The sequence below is a fragment of the Haemaphysalis longicornis genome, unplaced genomic scaffold (genome assembly GCF_048455015.1).
Source record: "Haemaphysalis longicornis isolate Haplotype H1 unplaced genomic scaffold, Haemaphysalis longicornis Haplotype H1 scaffold_9, whole genome shotgun sequence".
Classification (NCBI taxonomy): Eukaryota; Metazoa; Arthropoda; class Arachnida; order Ixodida; family Ixodidae; genus Haemaphysalis; species Haemaphysalis longicornis.
The window spans coordinates 60609918-60628371 of NW_027526460.1; the positions used below are offsets into that span (position 1 = coordinate 60609918).

The 18454-nt window shown below is 46.5% G+C and overlaps 1 protein-coding gene across 1 annotated transcript in view; it reads right to left on the reverse strand.

Annotated features, from left to right (window-relative positions):
* The window catches only part of LOC144151656 (uncharacterized), a 28864-nt gene extending 15055 nt beyond the window's left edge, over nt 1-13809 (reverse strand). The window contains exons 1-6 of the mRNA XM_077682770.1: nt 13708-13809; nt 11560-11675; nt 8289-8376; nt 7862-7895; nt 6434-6637; nt 1608-1755 (exon numbers count right to left, since the gene is read on the reverse strand). Coding sequence (XP_077538896.1) covers nt 1608-1755; nt 6434-6637; nt 7862-7895; nt 8289-8376; nt 11560-11675; nt 13708-13785 — 668 coding nt within the window. The 5' untranslated portion in view covers nt 13786-13809. The remainder of the gene's footprint in view (nt 1-1607; nt 1756-6433; nt 6638-7861; nt 7896-8288; nt 8377-11559; nt 11676-13707) is intronic.
* Between the last annotated feature and the right edge of the window lie 4645 nt (nt 13810-18454).

Genomic DNA, 18454 nt, shown 5'->3' on the forward strand with positions numbered 1-18454 from the left:
AAAAAAAGAAATGATAAAGTGGAGGATGCCGCATGCCGACGTCGCAAGGGAAGTGTGTTCATTCTGTTATCAACGATGCTGCGGCGGTTCGGCCCACACTCCGGCGCGCGCTTCCTCGTCGGCAGGTTACCATATAGATGAGCGATTTGAGAATTATAAATGTTCGCACTGTGCACAATGTGCGTTGGTGACGTGATATACGAGTAGATTAAACCGAAAACGTGGTTATTCCACCTAGCCAAGCGCATGCACGTTACAGAACAGTGGCGGGCATTCCGTTACCAGCCCCTTCGCTGCAACTCACTTCACGCGATGCAAATCCGATTTGATTGCTACAAATGAAGCAGTAACATAACAAAATAGCGCTTACAACTGTGGTGCACGCTCGGCACCTCAGCCCTAGTCGCCAAAGAGAGACGGCGCGATGCCAACAGCATAAAAATTGAAGCAACGTTCTGGCTTTGCTTTTGTTCAGTTTTTCTGCCAGGTGCCATCTGTAGACAGAGGATTTCATAATTTTCCCACCAACTGATTTCAGCAAACTTGGTATGCTCGTGTTGAGCGAAACGCGAGCTACATTCTAGAACCTTTCTTTTTTTCATATGCTCAATAGATAAAACTGTCACTTGTAGTAAAACTTCAACTGCAATTTTCTCAGCTTCCCTTTTTTTGCATATGTGCCTAGCCTTACAGGGGTTTTGAGGTAGTTTTTTTCAAGGGATTTCTACAAGTGTTATACCGTTGAATTCGGGATAAAATGAACTGCATGCTGAAGCTATTTGAATTGGCCCATTTTGCCTCAAATAAATGTTATGAGTAATAATTAGAGGTCATTAAGTTTTCAGAAAACTGTACTTGGCATAATTAGATTAATTCTATCCAATCAACTATCTTTACAGGAATCTAAATAGCTTCAGCATGCATGGCAGGTCTTAAGCTACACATCCATACCATTTACTTTTAAAAAAATTGAATAAAAAGTTCCTTAAAGGCCCGTAAGAAATTACTTAATTAGGCTCCAGTGTTTTTTTTATAACTCAAAAAATATTTCTACCACTTGAAAACTAATTACATATTTGAAATGAGGAAGACAAAACACATATGCACAGTGATTTTCATTATCACAGACCAATTAATAAAAAAGTTCATTTCAAGACCCACGTCTCCCCTTAAGTGGCCGAAAAAGTATATACGCCTCGAGCGCTGCCTGTAGGGGCGCCACTGAAATCCCCCTAGCGGCCCGTTTCGAAAGCAGCCACGGGAGTTGCCGGCCCGCTCACCACTGTCGCCGTTGCTTTTGAGGCACGTTTGCGACTGATATTTTCCGTTTGTATGCGTTAAAATACGTACCACCAAAAAAGCTTGGGCATGACTGGTGGCCCCATGAAATGCTTTGTTAATCCGTTTAAAAATTTGCTAATCAGTTTAGCATTCCAAATATCTGAGCACAAATGTATGTCGAGGGTTTGTACTTGTACAGAAACCTTAAATGCAAAAAACACTTTTAGGACAGACCGAAAGAGCTCAGAACCTGGTCTCCCCATTTAACCGAAACTGAGGCTATGCTTCGAGGAACCAGGGCCTTCGCCCAATGAGTGGCACCAGACCTGCGGAACTTCTTGGCCGACTTCTTCACGCTGCTTCCGCCGGCAGACGACGACGACGGGGTGGCAGTGCCCCGCTGGTGATGGTGGTGATGGTGCTGAGCACCCATGCTGGCCGACGGCACGGCCCCCTTGTGCGACCGGGCACCGCCTGTAAGCAGAAACACCCACACCATCACCGTCAGCCAATTGTGTCCACTGCGGGAATCCCATGTCTCTCCAGATGTTACCATCTCGCAATGCCCTACTCCATTCATTGCCTCCATGTTTTCTGGTTTCACCCCTCCATTGAGTTAATGGTCTTCCACTTCTACCCACATGCACATCAATAGCGAATTCATTCCGCCATTTTGACCCCACTGCATTCAAATAGAGGCCTGAAAAAAAGTGAAGGAACAGAAACAGAGCGGGATGCTCCAAGACCTTTCAGATGCAATTTCTTTTCACTTGGTTTCCCGGGAAGTGTCTCAAATCTTGTCTAACGTCAGTCAAATTCTTTACTAATTTTTACTAAAGGTTTTCTCGTTCAATTTAATCCAATCACCATTCAATTTAATCCATGCGCCATCTAATTTAACCCAGACACCATTTAATTTAATCCAGGTGCCAGCAAATTTAACGTAAGTGCCGACCAATTTGATCCGGTCCCCAACCAAATTAATCCAGCTGTTAGAACGTTGTTCAGGGGCGTTCTGGGAGAAATTAGGTGTAGCTTTGTTGACTTTCTTCAGCATGGTGTGGCGAAAACGTGGTGTTTCTTGATCCGTTATGTGGAAAATATCTTATGTGCAGAGCCTAATGGACATTTACTAACACACGCCAACCAAGAGAGCGGTCTTGTTTGATCCGTTGGTGCCGTGTGCTGTGAGCTGATCGTGTGCAAGTTTCAACAGCTACCGTTTGGCGTAACATATTTTAAATCCATTTTAACCTTCGCCCGCACCAGAAAGCCCACAGTGGGCCGACATGACATCATCTGCCATTATCCCCAAACTGCCGACGTCGGTACTCCCGTGACGTAGCCAACACGCTGGCTGTGGTTGGCGCGCGCTGCTGCACCATGTGTACACATCATGGTTTTGGAACTGACGTCACGCTGCCCGGGCCCGTGGGGACAGTAAAGACCTCGGCCGGTCTGGGTGCTCCCACATCCAGAGCGGTAGCGGTACGGCAAGAATGGTGGCATCACGTGATACCTCCTGTCATGGCGGCCACTCGGCATTTGTTTTGTCAAAACCGAAACGGACACGAATAAACGCCGTAAATGATTGTTTACGCAGCGCTCGACCGTCTAATGTGTCAATTTGCAATTAGTGGGCTGGTAGGCACGCATAGCAGCGAAAAAAAACATAACACGAAAATTTCATGTCAGTACTCCTTTAATTTCACACTGGGCTTGGAAACTTTTTTTTTGTTTTCCAACCAATCTCCATGAAACTTTATGGGCTTGTTCAGTTGTTTAGATGATTTCAAATATCCAATTAGTTTTGATGTAACACATTTAGTTTTCAAGATAATTAGAAATCTTTCTTGATTGTTCTTGAGAACAATGGAAAAAAAAACGAATCAATAAAAAAATTACAAGCAAGGCATGAATAGACACTAGAAGTTGTGTAGAAGGTTATGTGGGAAGCAGTTTTTTTGTTTTTTAATGACATACCATGACGTTATAGATGAATTACCAGGAATTAGCTGGGGAGACGCCACTGCTTTATCTGTTCTCTCTAATATCTCGATTATTTGTACATTTGTGATACCATTGATGTCACTGCTACTGAGACACCATGAACCATTAACCATGGTGCGTTTCCCGGCCGCCATGAATGCCAGGCAGAGTGTTCTTGACAGTCAAAGCTTGCCAACACCGAGTGCTCCTCACGAGGCCCACGCTCACGTGTGCTAGGTGCTGTCAAATCCCGCTACAACAAAATTGACGGGACGTGCGAAAAATTTCACTTAAGTGGAAATTCATTCAGGCGAAATCTGCCCCAACACGCCACAGAAAGGCAAGAAAATTAGCCGCAACATTGACCGCATAATGCAACCTTTAAAAAAGGAGTGACGTGACGCTACGTTGTGTTCGGATAACTAACAGACCAATGGTTATCTGTTTTTTACCCGCACATAAAGAGTGCCTTACCAGGAGTTGGGGGGAAGAAATGCAGTCACTAAACAATGCTGTACAACAATGCATATCTGCCGAGCTGATTACTTGCAGATAGCTATGCTGTCGGAAGTCCCCCTGGTCCCCCCTCCCGCTTGAGGCAGGAACAGCACCTATTATCTTAAAGGGACACTGAAGTGATATGTAAACATTGCGGGATTACTTGCGCAAATTGTAGTCCGGAGTCCCCAGGCCATGTTTCGACCACCCTGGGCGCGTTTACGCGATTTTATTTAGTAGAAAAATTAATTCGAAAATGCTGTCCTCCTCTCTTTACGCTCGCCCATTTTCTGCGGCGTTTTCGTGTGACGTCAGGAGGGGATAAGCTGGCAATTGGCTGCGCTACTGCACGGCTCCCCGGCCTTCAGACGGAGTCAGTCGGCCCAGCGTTTCGTCCGCCGGCGGGTCGTCGCAATTCGTTCGCTCAGTTGAAACGAAGCCAGGACACGTTTGTGAATGGTAGAATTTGCCTTTCTTTACTTGGTTAGTTTGTACACTGTATCTAGCTCCAAGTCAAGGTCGCTTCACACAAGCGCTGCACAAGCGCACATGCGACGCTTCGCTGACTGGTATGCCAGTAGGAAAATATAAGGCCTCTTGAAGGCGGGAGAAGAGTCAGCGAAGTCAATATAGGTACTGAGGAAATAAAATCAACTGATATTTTTACCGTACAGCGGAAAACTAGGGTGCGGGAAGCACTTTTTTGCGCTGGGCGAACAAGCACAGCGGTCAGCAGCACGACTACGCATCTGCGAACGCTTTTCCGTCTACGAAATGCAATTGCTAGACGTGAGCTATTGTGGAAACTCGGGCGACGCTTACTGCACGAGCGCAATACAACAAATAGTCACCTAAGCTGCTTGAAATGCCAAAACCAAATAAAAGGTGTAAACTGATTGTACAATATATACCCTATATTACCAATACCAGCGAAGCCCGCTCCGTGGCCGAGCGGTCTGGGTTGCTAGGTATGCAACCGCAAGTATTTTGCAAGTCACGAGTTCGAATCCCCGCGGGTACGTGCGTTTTTTTTTGTAAGTTCACTTTTTCGTTTTCCACCGATGTTTTCTATATTGAGTTCACCTTTTTTTGGGCCTCAACGTTCATGGCTCCACGAACTAGTTCACAAAACGCGCGCAGGCTGGCACTGGCGCGCTAGCGAGTTCTCGTTGGCGTGCTGTTGCCATAAGCACCGACTGCTTGCAGGTAGTGGGCACAGGCCAGAATGAACAGACCCTTGGCCTGGTGCGAACACGCTTTTTACGACACAGGCATGAGGGAGGCAAGCTCCAAATATGGGGGAAAAGCGCATCACATTTGGGCGTCTGATGGTACGCGGAGGGCGTTCATGCACTGCGTAGGTTTCGGCTAGTGAATGCTACGATTCCAATCCGTCCTAGGAGGCTTATCTTTATGCATTTTTACAGCTGACAACATGGCAGAAGCGCGGTACGATGATTACTGAGTTATTGAGAATGCCCATCCAACAACGCCAACGGTTGTGTTTTACAGAACCGAAACCGAAACCGAAACTTGTTTGGTTGCTCACCTTGGGCATCGTGCAATCACGGTGCCCACTCCTCCTAACGTCACAGCCTTAGTTGGTGCGGCCGGCGCAAACCGCACATGGTAGTTTTTCTTCTTTCGCGCTTTGTAAAATAATTACCGATTTGTCAACCGAATAAACGATGAAAAGTGTGCTAATTTGAGCCAGTCTACGCAGTGCAAGCAAAAACGGGAGCTTGACAAATTCACTTCAGTGTCCCTTTAACCTCTGACTGGGCCTGTACAGTGGCATCTGGCCTTCGGCAGGCAAGCCCCGCATGCTTGAATATATCGCGAGCGCGCTCTTGCGATTAAGATAAATTGCACAAGCATGATTTCTGCTCTTGACTACGAACAATGGTAGAAGGAAAATGGCAATGACAGCTGCTCACAGCGCATACGTAATGGCGCAACACCAGCACAACACATTTGCGCTATTTCAACTAGATACGGATTGGCTGTAGCTCCGGCTTGGTGAACTGGTCCTGTGCCTCGTTTAAAGACAGTCAGCCGCATCGCAATCACCAGCAAGCAATGGCGTCCATCTATGCGTTTGTTTTTGTTTATTGGTGGTGGCGTGGCCGCACGGCGCTCGTTTGCGGTGGAACTAAGTGCCCCAAGTGTTTCAAAAGCTACAGACGGCTAGCGTTACGCTTAATTTATCGGAAAAATAAATGTTCAAACCCAGTTCCACCGAGTGAAAATTTCACCGAGAGAAACAAGCCAGATAAATGGTTCGTTGTGGCGAGTAGTTTGTTGCATTGACTTCAAGGGCTAGCTGACGGGGAATTGAAAACATTTCGTCGAAGCGGAAATTCCGCTAAAGTGGAGTTCGTTGCAACAGGATTCGGATGTAGTTTTTTTTTTTTGTACAGTACAGCCCACTTACACTGAACACAGTTTTAACGAAATCGCGGCTATACCGAACAAATCTTCATTTCCCAGTATCATTTCTATACATACATATTGTGTAGAGATATAGCGAAAAGTGGACATAACGAACTGATTCACATTTCCTGATGTGTTCGTTATAAGCGGACTCAGCTTTTTCTTTTTTTTTTTTCTGGCAACACTGGATGGCAGAACTAAAAGCTTGAACAGCTCTCCTCTTGGAACATACCCGGGTTGGGCGACTGGGGTCCCCCCCCTCCGGGTCCCCCGTTGATGGCTCCCCCTCCTCCTCCCGAGCTGCTGCTCGACGTGCTGCTGCTGGAGCCCCCTCCGGCAGCTCCTGATCCTCCCTGGGCGGCCAGCACCGACACCGGCCCGTTCTCCTCGCTGCCGCTCTGGGGGTTGGCAGACTCAGACTCGCTGTTGTTGCGATCTGCACAAAACGAGGGAGGCACACTCAATTTGGGAGGGGAACTTCACCACTCGCAGAACATGCAGCATGCCTTTAAAGGAGCCATGAAGACAAAACAAAAGTTTGTTTTATCCGGAAGATTAGGTGTTGCATAGTACCCCAAGCACTTTCCCGGAAGCAAACGATGCTTTATTCACTGTGAAATAAGGCAATTTAAGCCAAATTTTTAAATCTCCCGCTAAATCATACATTTCGTGACGTGAACAATGGCGTCATAGAGCCGGTCCATGAAACAGATACTTAGTATGTCGACTCCATATAGCACCCTCACGCGGGAGTCGATCGAGACGGCGGCCATTTTAAAAATACTAGTAAAACCTAGTGCACCCGCAGCCCTAGTCATGGAATCGCCTGATCCGGAGAACAAAACTCTGGCCGAGGAGCTCGGGCTTGCATTTAACAACCTCACACCACTTGAACGCTCAATGCTTCTAAGTGCACAAGCGGCAGGAGTTGTGGGATACGTGGATGGACCGGAAAGCGACCATTCCGCGATAGCCACAACAGACGAACGCCCAGCCGTCGGCACCGCTGCCTCGTCAGCCCTTCGAGACCTACGAATACAGACTGGTACATATGTGCCCATTTTTATTACGGTTAATAATGGTTCAATTTCAGTAGCAATATTGCTAATGCCAGTTGGCCGGTGTCGTGTATGGAAAGCCGTTCACGCGAGCTCTCTGCTCTGAACGATCTGACAATTTGTGTGAACGCCGACAGAAAAGCCTCGGCGCCTATGCTTCCGGCGTCCGAAAAACATGGAGGAAGAAAAATCGTTTCTAGAAGCTTTGGCGCCATCTTGAGATGGCGATGGGTGGGACGAAATTTTTGCTGTTTCGGCAGTTTCGGTTTCATATCCGATTCTAACGCGGCCTATTTTTCCGGAAAAAATGTGCACGGAAGAATCGGGTAAATACGGTAATTAGGATGAGAATTATGGATAGGCCCCCTTCCACACCTGCTACACAGAGGTTTTGAAGGCCCAGTGAGCTGGTGCGAGTGCCACATGCGTATGGCCTACTCGTAACCCCGCTAAAACAACTTCCGCCTGTCTTGTCGTACTTCACTACACTTTCTACATGTTTAGATGGTTAGCGCCAACCCACGTGGGCCTCAGAAAAGCAAGGTAAGGGTCATATAACCTGAAAGAGCGCAGCACCAGAACAACCTCAATAATCCACTTACCACGGTCATCTTTCTCAATGATCCCGCTGACGGCCTGCAAAAAGGAATGCAAGGGACAAACCTGTTACAAGGACTGCCCAAGAAGGACAGCAGCAAGTCCCATTTTGACTTCGTACAAGTTTAATTCAGCGCTAGTTTCACTCAGCCACTCGTCGACGCAAGGCTTTACAAAATCCATAACACAGGCATGTGCAATGCTCGCGACACAACTGGGATGCATTCATAGAGTTTCTTACAAGATATATTAGAGAGGAAATTGACGCTGCAACAGCGTGTACCCGTGAAAATTACGGGAAGAATATGGTTTCCCACTCAGCCTGGCTTGGCTTGCAATGCTTTCACGAAAGTTAAAATATGTAAGGCACAGCCAAAGGGACAAGTGCAGTGTTTATATACACACATAGGGAATGAATACACATAGACTTACGGCCATGGAGGTGATCGAAGACTTTGAAAACAGTCGCTCAGCTTCTTTGAACTTGCGGTTCCGTTTGTCCGCTTTGCTGTTGGTGTTTCTGCTCGAGAGAGACACAAGATCTCGTCACACAGTGGGGAGGGGGAGTATTCGGTGCAAGTAAACTATGGGATACATTAATATAAGTATACCTTGAGATATATATACCTAGGTACACTGATATACACAGATTGGTGTTTCAGCGTCATAATTCCCAACTTTGTTCAATTTGAAAGAACTAGTCTTTGGTAACTCACTAAGCTCAATTCCATCCACGAAAGAAAATCTTAACCAATAAACTGCAAGAAATATTGAATAACTTTTAAACTCCATGCTAAAGTAATGTTATACAAACCAGCCATAAAAATGTAGCTATGAGTTCGTTAATTGCATGTTATTGTTCAGTTGATATGGCCAAACAGTACTAGAGGCCCCACTACAACTGCCCAGTCATGTTTCTTGGCGGTGACTTGTGTTGGCTGCCGCCAACAGCACAAACAAGAACCTGCAACGTCATAAATTGTGGAAATGTGCTTGGGAGTCACTACTGCTTCATATGTTTTCCTTAATATCGCCATTATTTGCTTGAAGCATGAGAAAAAATTGGCATCATTGTTTTCTGGAAAAGACAGTCCTTTTAATCAACCAAACTATGTATTTTATCTTCATGGCCCCATCAACAATGGCAAAGACATCAGGCACTGACAAAAGGCTTGTATCACGTACAGCAGGGGTTCTCAGGCAGGTTGGTCCCAGGGAACCCTGCTAAGCTGTTAAGTGCCAAGGAACAACCCCCCCCCCCCCCTTTCATTCCGTTCACGCTACATTCGCATACAATAAATTCAAAACGAAGCAAGCTTGCTTGCTATTGAATATAATGCACGTGAATGCCGACTTTACGCCAGCGTGTACGCTAGCGGCACCCATCTCTAACAGAATTTATTCTTTCACCTTTCCATCAAGTCACAACTTGGTGCATCATTGCACGGCATGGATAAAACATTTCCATTAAAAAGAACGAAGTTGTTAAATAGGTCATAAAGGACACGGAACTCTCAATAAAATATAAAAATAACAGTTACACAGGTTCAACAGTCCAGGTCAAGGCAGGACAAAGTTAGGTCGAAATAGAAGTTTCTCAGCTTGGTCAAGCACTGAAAATTGTTCCCCAAGTTCAGATGCGTTCAGAGAACAGTAAAGAGCAAATACTGCAGATGGTGTGGGTCCCAGCAGGTCATACAGGAAGATAATAAATACATTTCGATTGATTGATTGATTGTGGGGTTTAACGCGCCGACGCAACGCAGGCGATGAGGCGCGCCGTAGTGGAGGGCTCCGGATTAATTTTGACCACCTGGGGATCTTTATCGTGCGCCGAAATCTCGTACACACGGGCGTTTTTGCTTTTCGCCTCCATCAGAAAAGCGGCCGCCGCGGCCGGGAACCGAACCCGCGACCTCATGCTCAGCAGCGCAACGCCTTAGCCACTGAGCCACCGCGGCGGGTCACACGCAATTTTCTTGAAATCCACGCCTATAACAGCTCCACTGAATTACTCGAATGTTCGACCACCACATCACTTCGTAGGTAGCACATATTCAGACAAAATTGTTCCCCGCACGAAGGGCTACCGCAACCTACGTCTTTTGTTGCACCAATCGTGAGCAGACCCACAGCGATGGTCACACGGCGTCACAGCGGCTCCCGCAAATATCGAAAGCACATCATGAGGAAGTGAGTGACCAGAGATGCCCGATAACAAAGTAAGGACAGGCATGCACAAAGCGCGCCTGGCACGCAAGTTTCTTCAGCCTCGACCCGGCAGTCTGGAGTGGCAGATAGCACAGCAATGCAGATCTGCGCCACTCCACAACGCACAGCACATTTCACAAACATTTGAAACCGACAGTACCCTCTAAAGGGTTTAAGGATGATGATGATCGACGATGATTGCTAGTGGTTTCGCCTTTGTAGCAGGGTGATGACATTGCATCTTACTAAAACGAGCTAATAATGTACCTATGTTTTGTACTCTTCGTTTAATACTAGCGCTGCTCTTAGGGCCGACACAAAAAACTTATTTTTTCTGTTACAGGTGGTAGCTGTTCTAGGTAATATTCCCCTCTCTGCTTTTCGTCCACCAGCATTCTAATCTTCTTTTCGTCACCTCGACAGCCTTGAAGTTAACTTCCTCTGTGCTACCCTTAAATCCTAGGGCTTCTGGAAGCCAATATTTCCCTCATGTAGATTTGGATGGATACCCTCGCATTCTCCTTTCTGAATTTCTCAGCCCTGTATATCTCTAACGACGTTTTAGCTCCCATTTTTTCTCTTCATTTATTCGTTTCTATCTGCCTGCCTCTTCTTTGGCTACCTTGGCTGTTTTTGATTCTCCACTGTACTTTCCGTATTTCATCGTTAGCCTTCTAGTCTTCCTTAAACACTGCGTGTCCACGCTTTTCAAGTATAGGTACCTCTTAGCTGCGCACCTACGTTGATCCATTGCTCTCAACCTCATCTCAAAACATATTTTGCTCTGCACTTCTCAAACATCAAACGACGACCATCCCGTATCTCCCTGCACTGCTTCGTTAGTTGTTTTTCCATGAGCGCCTAAGGCCAAACGGCCTACCACTCTCTGGTTCACTCTTTACAAGAGCCCCTTTAAGAGCCAACTACAGCAGAAATTTCGACCTCTTGAAAACACCAGCTGTAAAAGGGTTGAAAGTTGGGCGAACTGGTAATGATGCATCTCAAAATACAAACTGCGCACAAATTAACGAAGACAAGAATACATGAAGACAGCACAAGTGCAGCGCTGTCTTCATGTGTTCTTGTCCCCGTTTATTTTGCACACAGTTTGTTTTTTGAGAAAAAAAAAAAAACCTGCACACAGTTTGACTGAAAACATTCGAAATAACCATGTAATACCAACAAGTGTTCTTGACACACTCTGTTCACAGCCAGGAGGATAAGGCTCAATGCTTGGCATTCATGGGCCCTTTCTAGTTTAGATGTACATAAGCGAGCAGCGTAAGGTTTTCAAGGTCGAAGCTACCCATTCGTCTCCAATCGAGTCTCCAGAACAGTCAGCAATGGAGTGTGTCGAACAAAATCCCATAGGCACAGTATGTTTTTTTGTTTTTGAGAAGCGAAATTGACGCATTCGACCCTTTCCCTTCTAAATTAACTGCTGTGAAAAAATTTATTAGAGGGACCGCAACTATGGCTGAAAATGACTTACTTGTTAGGGGCGAGATACCGATCCCATCCTCGAATGATGTTGCCATAAAGCTGTGTATCCTCGAGGTAGCTGCCTTCGAAAGCATAGATCTGACGTTCGAGATTAGCCAAAGTATCCTGCAGATAAAAATCACAGCAACAGATTTCAGAGTCAGGCATGCAATAAAAACTAGGGCAGTATTCGGAGTGTCATACATGTCAAGAGCTTCCGTTTGTAGTTCCTGGGCTCAGCCCAAAGAAACGAGTCAACAGCTAGATACTGCAAACTACGTAACGCACATGGGGACCCAGAACAAGTCGTAAGATAATTACATTCGCTGAAATACAAGCTTATCGTACAATTCCAGGTTATTTGGTCATGTTCGAAGTAGACACGTTCTGAAATGTTAATTTGCGCGAAAAATACGAAATAATCACACAGGACGAACGCCAGACTTCTTAATCCCGTTCTCTCATTCGTTAAGTAATGGTTTTTTTTTAGAACCGTAACTACGAACTAGCCCACACAGCACTGTCACTACTCTACTCGCGTTCGAAACGAGGAAGCACTGTGCACATTGCCTTGAACTGACAACAGACTGGAATTTAACGACAATAAAGATAACCTATTTCTGTATCTACCAGGCAAAGGATTCATAAGCGCTAACCACATGGAATGATTTTGCAAGCGACTTGGGGAGCGACGAACTACTTTTCGCCGCGGACCAAGTCGCACACACTGGGTGAGACCCGTGTGACAAAAACGATGTCAAGAAAGCGAATTCTTCACGGCGTTCATGTTGGAGCCGAGAGACGAGGCGCAGAAGGAAAAGCGTGCGCTATGCATACCCAAACCAGTTTTAGAGATGCAATGAAGTGCAAAAAGCAAGGTAGAAAGGTGTAATACTTTTAGTCATGCTTTTTATGACAAATGATCAAAAATGTTTGTAAACAACCAGCGTACCAAGCGCGTTATTATGCACAGTGCGGCAACATTGAAATCGCCATCCTCAGGATGGCAGCGGAGTGGTACGAGGCAGCGAAGCGGAAGTCGGCGCTGACGATGTATGTTCAAGAGAAGAGGGAGATCCGCTGAGAGGACCTTTACGACAACTCGTGGGGCAGCGGCTTGCTGGCCGAGGCTCGAGGAGGTGTGCTGCACACACGGGTGTGGAAGGCGTGCTTCACAAGTGAGCTACAGACTTCCTGTGCCCTCTGTGGGGAGTGTGACGAGACTCTGGAGCACGTGATCGTCGGGTGCCCCAACATATCCCCCCCCTGCCCGGACGATGTCGCTGCCCACCACCCTGGGTTTCCGGATTGGCAGCGGCGGCATAGAGCGTGAGGTCATTGAAGTGACGAAGAGGCGGCTGGAGTTTTGGTGGCAAAGCTGTTCGCTAGGGCAAAGGCTGTGAGAGGGACTACAGGGGCGCTGCTCTTGGAGCGACGCAAGGAGTGACCTTTTAATTCTTTTTTTCTTTGTATTTCTTTTTTTGGCTTGGTTGCGCGTTTGAGCAGCGACAGCCCGTTTCAAAGGGCACAGCCACCATCACCAGCGACTTCGGATCCTAGTCACGTCGCTGGAAAAATCGCTCCGTGTGGTTAGCGCTATACTCCTTAAACGTTCTTAAATGTTCTCAAACGGTGGCTACCAACTAGCCCACGTCAACACTCCGACTACACGCGTTCGAAATTAGGCACAGCTCCGAATAGCACCCTGAACCGACAAAAGAGCAACGTCGAATTCAACGACACTAAAATCATTTATCTGGATCCACTGAGCAAACGATTCATACTTTTTAGAACCGCACTACCACATATCTCACACTGACCATCTAACTGGACCCGTTCGAAACTCGGCACAACTTCGAATACCACCCTGAACCGAAAAAAGACGAGCGTTAAATTCAACTACACTAAAAATTACGCTTTCCCGCATGCACCGGGCAAACCATTACCAGTCTTGATTTCGCATCAACCGCGTAAACAACTACACGTGGGTTAAAGCACATTGACAGATCCACTCCATGCTGCACCAACATTGGCGCCATTTTGGGAGCGGGAAGCAATCGAAAAGCTGTTTTCCACTCTTCCACGGCGCTCTAAAGAAACAACGAGGAACAATAATCAAACAACAATATTTCCTACTAATAATCAGAGGTCTGCTTACGGCGATCTCGGACTTTCGCTTGACTAATTCCGCCAACTCGGCCCGAGTGTCCATGATGCCGCTGTTCTTTGAGGCCATCTCTGTTGTTATGATGGACTGCAGGCCCGCAGTGAAAAAAGAAAACGTCTTTGCGACGTAAATAGTTTAATTTATTTATGTAACCTTAAACTTTTGTAATTTTTCAAGTTATTTTATTACTTTGTGGTTTTATGGATGTTTCTGAAAAAAATCAATTTTAAAACAATCGCTTTCCGGAGCTGCAAAACATGTTTTGGTTTCGGTTTCGGTTTTAAGCGGTTTTACAAAATTACGCACTTAAGTTCTTATTGTTTAGTTCGTGGTTCTAACGCCTCGTAGAATTTTTATCTTGCTTGTTTTTACGCCCCAAAAGTTATAAAACAAACAATCCGCATTTCGTTAAACCTTGGAGCGACATGTCTAGCAGTGTGAACAAGCTTTTTGCGCCCTTTTGTTGCTATTATTTCGCATTCACAAGCTTACCACCTTTGAATAATCGCCCGTTGGAACCTGTTAAAACCTGTTTTCGCGTTGTGCGGAGATCAGTAATTTTTTACACCACATTGTCCTGCCCCCAACGCTTCTCCGCATCATTCATGGGAACCATAGTTAGGGGAACAATGCCTGGCTTCATCTCATTCCTTCAGGCGTTGGTCGTATCTTCCGTCTAGTTCGGGAGGCCTTAGGCACTCAAATTGTATTTTTTTTATTGCATGACCTATACTTAAACCTGACGCAAAAAGCAGCTGCATATCTTGTACTTATGGGATGTCTCTTAGCAAGGCAGCAGAGTGCGCACGTCTTACGTGTGCTTCTCTCCGGATAAATGGAGGTGCTCTGTCTCTGCTTGAACCCTCTAATTGCATACTTGTTTGCGCATTCAGCATTCCTCTATATATTCCGCCTTTTCTTTTAGCATGCGAACATTAATCCATCTAGTTTTGTAATCCGAGTAGCTAATCAGTCTAACAGCGCACGCTTAGAACGGTGCAAAGTATTTTAGAGCTATAAACTGCCCGTTGTTATGTCTCTTTTTTTGCCACACTCGGCCGAGATTTTCAATCTGGATTAAAAGAAATTCCCCAAGGACTAAAAGACGGCCTCCCTGGAGAGGCCTTCGCCTGCAGTAGACATGTACGTAGGCTGAATTAATGATTTAATTATTAATTAATTAATTGGAAAGGGTTGATTACTTTATTCTAGCAAGGAGGCCCTCGTTGTGGGATATGGGGGAAAGGGTAGAAGATGGATCAAATAAAGCTTGTTCACGGCACTTCGAGCATTCACTTGAGCACGTATGGTCTGGTTACGACCATGAGGGACCTCACACCCGCTGGTAGAAGGGACGAAGACATCCTGAGATAATAATAAGTCACCCGAAAAATGCAAAACACGTGATCCGTCAGAAGTAATTCGCTATCCACAAATGGTGCGCTTCAGAGCAACCCACAAGGCAACTAACCCACTGAACACAAAACGTCTTATAGATGTCTACCATGGTCTTGCAAGGTCTGAGACATCTTGCGCTATGCGAGTTAGCTATAAGACGTGTATTTTTTATGTCTCAAAGATGTCTTAAGAGAGATATCTACAGGACACCTGTGCAAGATCTCCGACGTCTTGAGCTCCGTGAGATGTTGATAAGTCGTCTTTACTAAGATGACTAGAAGACACACGAACCTCAATGTGTACAAGACGTTCCCAAGCAGCAGAAATTGCCAAGCCCAAGCACGGCAAATCATCAGTGGCCAATGTGTCCGAGCTTGGCAATACTACCTCGGCCGCCATTATTGGCTGGCGCTTGGGAAAGGTGACAAGCCAACAATTGGCCAAGCTCTGGAAGGCCAATATTGGACAACGCTTGGCAAAGTATGTTGCCATGATAATGACTATGGGTGCACCCCGTGAATTCTCATGCACATTTTTGGCTTTGTGGCCAGTCTTTATGACCAATGCCTATGTTATGGGATGCCTCGCTCCTCGATTTCTGCTTGATACATGCCATTATACAGGAATTTATTTAACGTTACTTATTAATGCGCACTCGTTAAATAATTTCCTGTACAACGGCATCTATAAAACAGAAATCGGACTGCGAGGCACAATAAACAAACTGCACCAACTTTGCGAAGCAATTACGGGACTTGTAAAACAATTGAGAAACAACTCACCGGGTCCCTCTGTGTAGTTTTTTTTTATTATGCCATCAAATTTACAACGGGAAACCTGTCTTAACAGTGGCAAGAGTACGAACACAAACCCGAAAGCAAACAGAAACACAATAGTCGAGAAGAAGTTAAAAAAAGCGCAGCTCATGAAGCGCGAACCGATTATGCTTCGTTTAACGGCTTGAGATGCCTACATGCATGATGCCTACATACATGCATGAGAAGGCGGCATGCCCTCTTTCAACCATCCCACAGTAAGAGGGCTGCGCCGCAGTGCCAGCCGCAGGATGGCACGAAGGCGGCATGCCCTCTTTCAACCATCCCACACTAAGAGGGCTGCGCCTTGTTGTTGTTGTTGTTGTCGGTGTGTGTTATCGGTCTGTGTTATCGGTGTTGTCTGTGGGCCAAGGGAGCCGCGTGTTCTGTTCTTTCTTTCTGTGCCGCTTGCGTTATCTCTTCTGATAGGGAGAGCGTTCCGAACTAACGTGAAAAGCCTGGAATAATCTTCGATCTTTCTGGATACACTTCGATTATTCGAGAAACCCCCGCGCCGAGTGATAAATTCCCGCAGAGCAGATGCTGCGGCATTGGAATCGTCGACGCTCGCCTTCGCACGTCACTTTGTTGACTGCAGCTTCGCCGCCTGTATTCTTTGATTTGTTAGGGGAGCACAAGTTCGCTCCAATAGGCTTAAGACGTGCGGGAAATGATCTAATGAGTCGCATGGCCATCCATTTTAAATGCAGAGCACTTTATTTTGTTATGGGCTCACCTTGTCGCCTTAGCTCGCTAACGGTCGATGCGACTGCCGGAATGAGGCGGCGCCGCGAGATAACGGACCCAAGTAGAGCCTTCTGTACCGGGGTCAGGGAGTCACGCTGAAGCTTCGAAAACCACGCGGTTTAAATATTCATAACCGTTCACACCTCGTGAACCCCTGGCACTTGTCATGCATCTACCCGTTATTTAGCGAGAAGAAAACTGCAAGTACATTTCAGGCGAAATGTGTGTGTATAACCGGCAGCCCCCGCGTTCCTTTAGTTAGGAACGCTCGTTGGGTTGGTTTTTACGATAGTAAGCGAAAAAAGCGGCCACGCAAGAAAGAAATGGCGCGTTCGAAATGACGCAGAAAGGCTCCAGCCTCGCAAGAAAAATATAGCACATTCGAAATGCCGCAGAAAGGCTCCAGCCACACAAGAAAAGAATGGCGCGTTCGAAATGCCACAGAAAGGCTCCAGCCGCGCAAGAAAAAAATGGCGCGTTCGAAATGCCGCATAAAGGCTCCAGCCGCGCAAGAAAACAATTACGCGTTCGAAATGACACAAAACAGCTCCAGCATACGAAATTAAAGCAAGCGCAAAAAAGAACAGAACTCCCACTGGCGCAGTTTCCGGCAGGGGCGCGGGAGCACTGCGAAGACGGGAAATTTGAAATGCAGCAGTGAGCGGATAACGGCTGTGCAGCCCATTATGGCGAGTCACTGCTCTACACTTCCGACAGCTTTCACATTGAGTAGAACGGCTATAATTTCTTTCCCTAGTTATGCAGCTTATTCGAGTGAAGTTTACGTTAAAAGTGGTGTCAGTATGATTCTAAAGAGGCAATCTTTCGAATGAACCTAACTTGCGTTTTGCCCGCATGGCCCCTTTAAGCCGTCCTATTTCAACGCTTGGGTCGGCACGTTACACTGCTAAACTAACCGGTAATCGTGCCATAGTGTTCGCTTGGCTAACTGCACTAGCACTCCGACCTTTCTTATCGCGTGCTGTCGCACGATGCGAGCCCACACGGAACCAGGAAATTACGTGACTGTCTGGCTGTCCTTCCACAAGGCATGCATGACACTAATTTGTTACAGCAAGCACGCTCTCCTCGTTTAATTTTTTTTTACTTCGTTTCTTCTCAACCGTTCCCCGACATACACAAGGTGACACCCACGGTACGGCGAATCCGCAAAACCCTCCGCTCTTCCACATCTTCCCACAACTCCTCTATGCGAAGTCGTACGTCACGCAGACAGAAACAAAATAAATAAAAAAAGAGATAAGAGACGGGGCCTCACAGGCAGCTAACGTGCGCGATACAGACGGAGGAGTGAAAGTGAGTGAGACGGGCGCAGGCGTCGCTTCTTAGCCGCAGTCACGACTCGGCATTCGTCTTGTTCGGCTGTCCGGTCACGAGAAGGAGTCATCACGACCGAGCGCGAATCGCCAAATCCAATGACTAAGTGGCGGCGCGTGCGAGGGAGTTCGTTTCGTCTGCGGCGGCTTTCTCGTTCTTCGTTTACGTCTGCTCGCCGAGCGATATCGTGCATGTCTCAGGTTCACTTAGCAACCCCATCTTCCTCCTACCCCGTCCACTCCTTAAATGCAGTCAGGTGCGGAGAGTGCGGGGTACTAACCACAGTGCCAATTCCGTTGAAGGAGATGTGCATCTGTGGAACAGAAAGAAGTGTGTGGTCTTCAGTGCCACAAAGGACAGCAGCCTTGAATGAAATTAATATTTTAGTTTAACACGCTGTCTCTTTCTTCTCTTACTTCTCCTTCCAAAATAAATGTGTC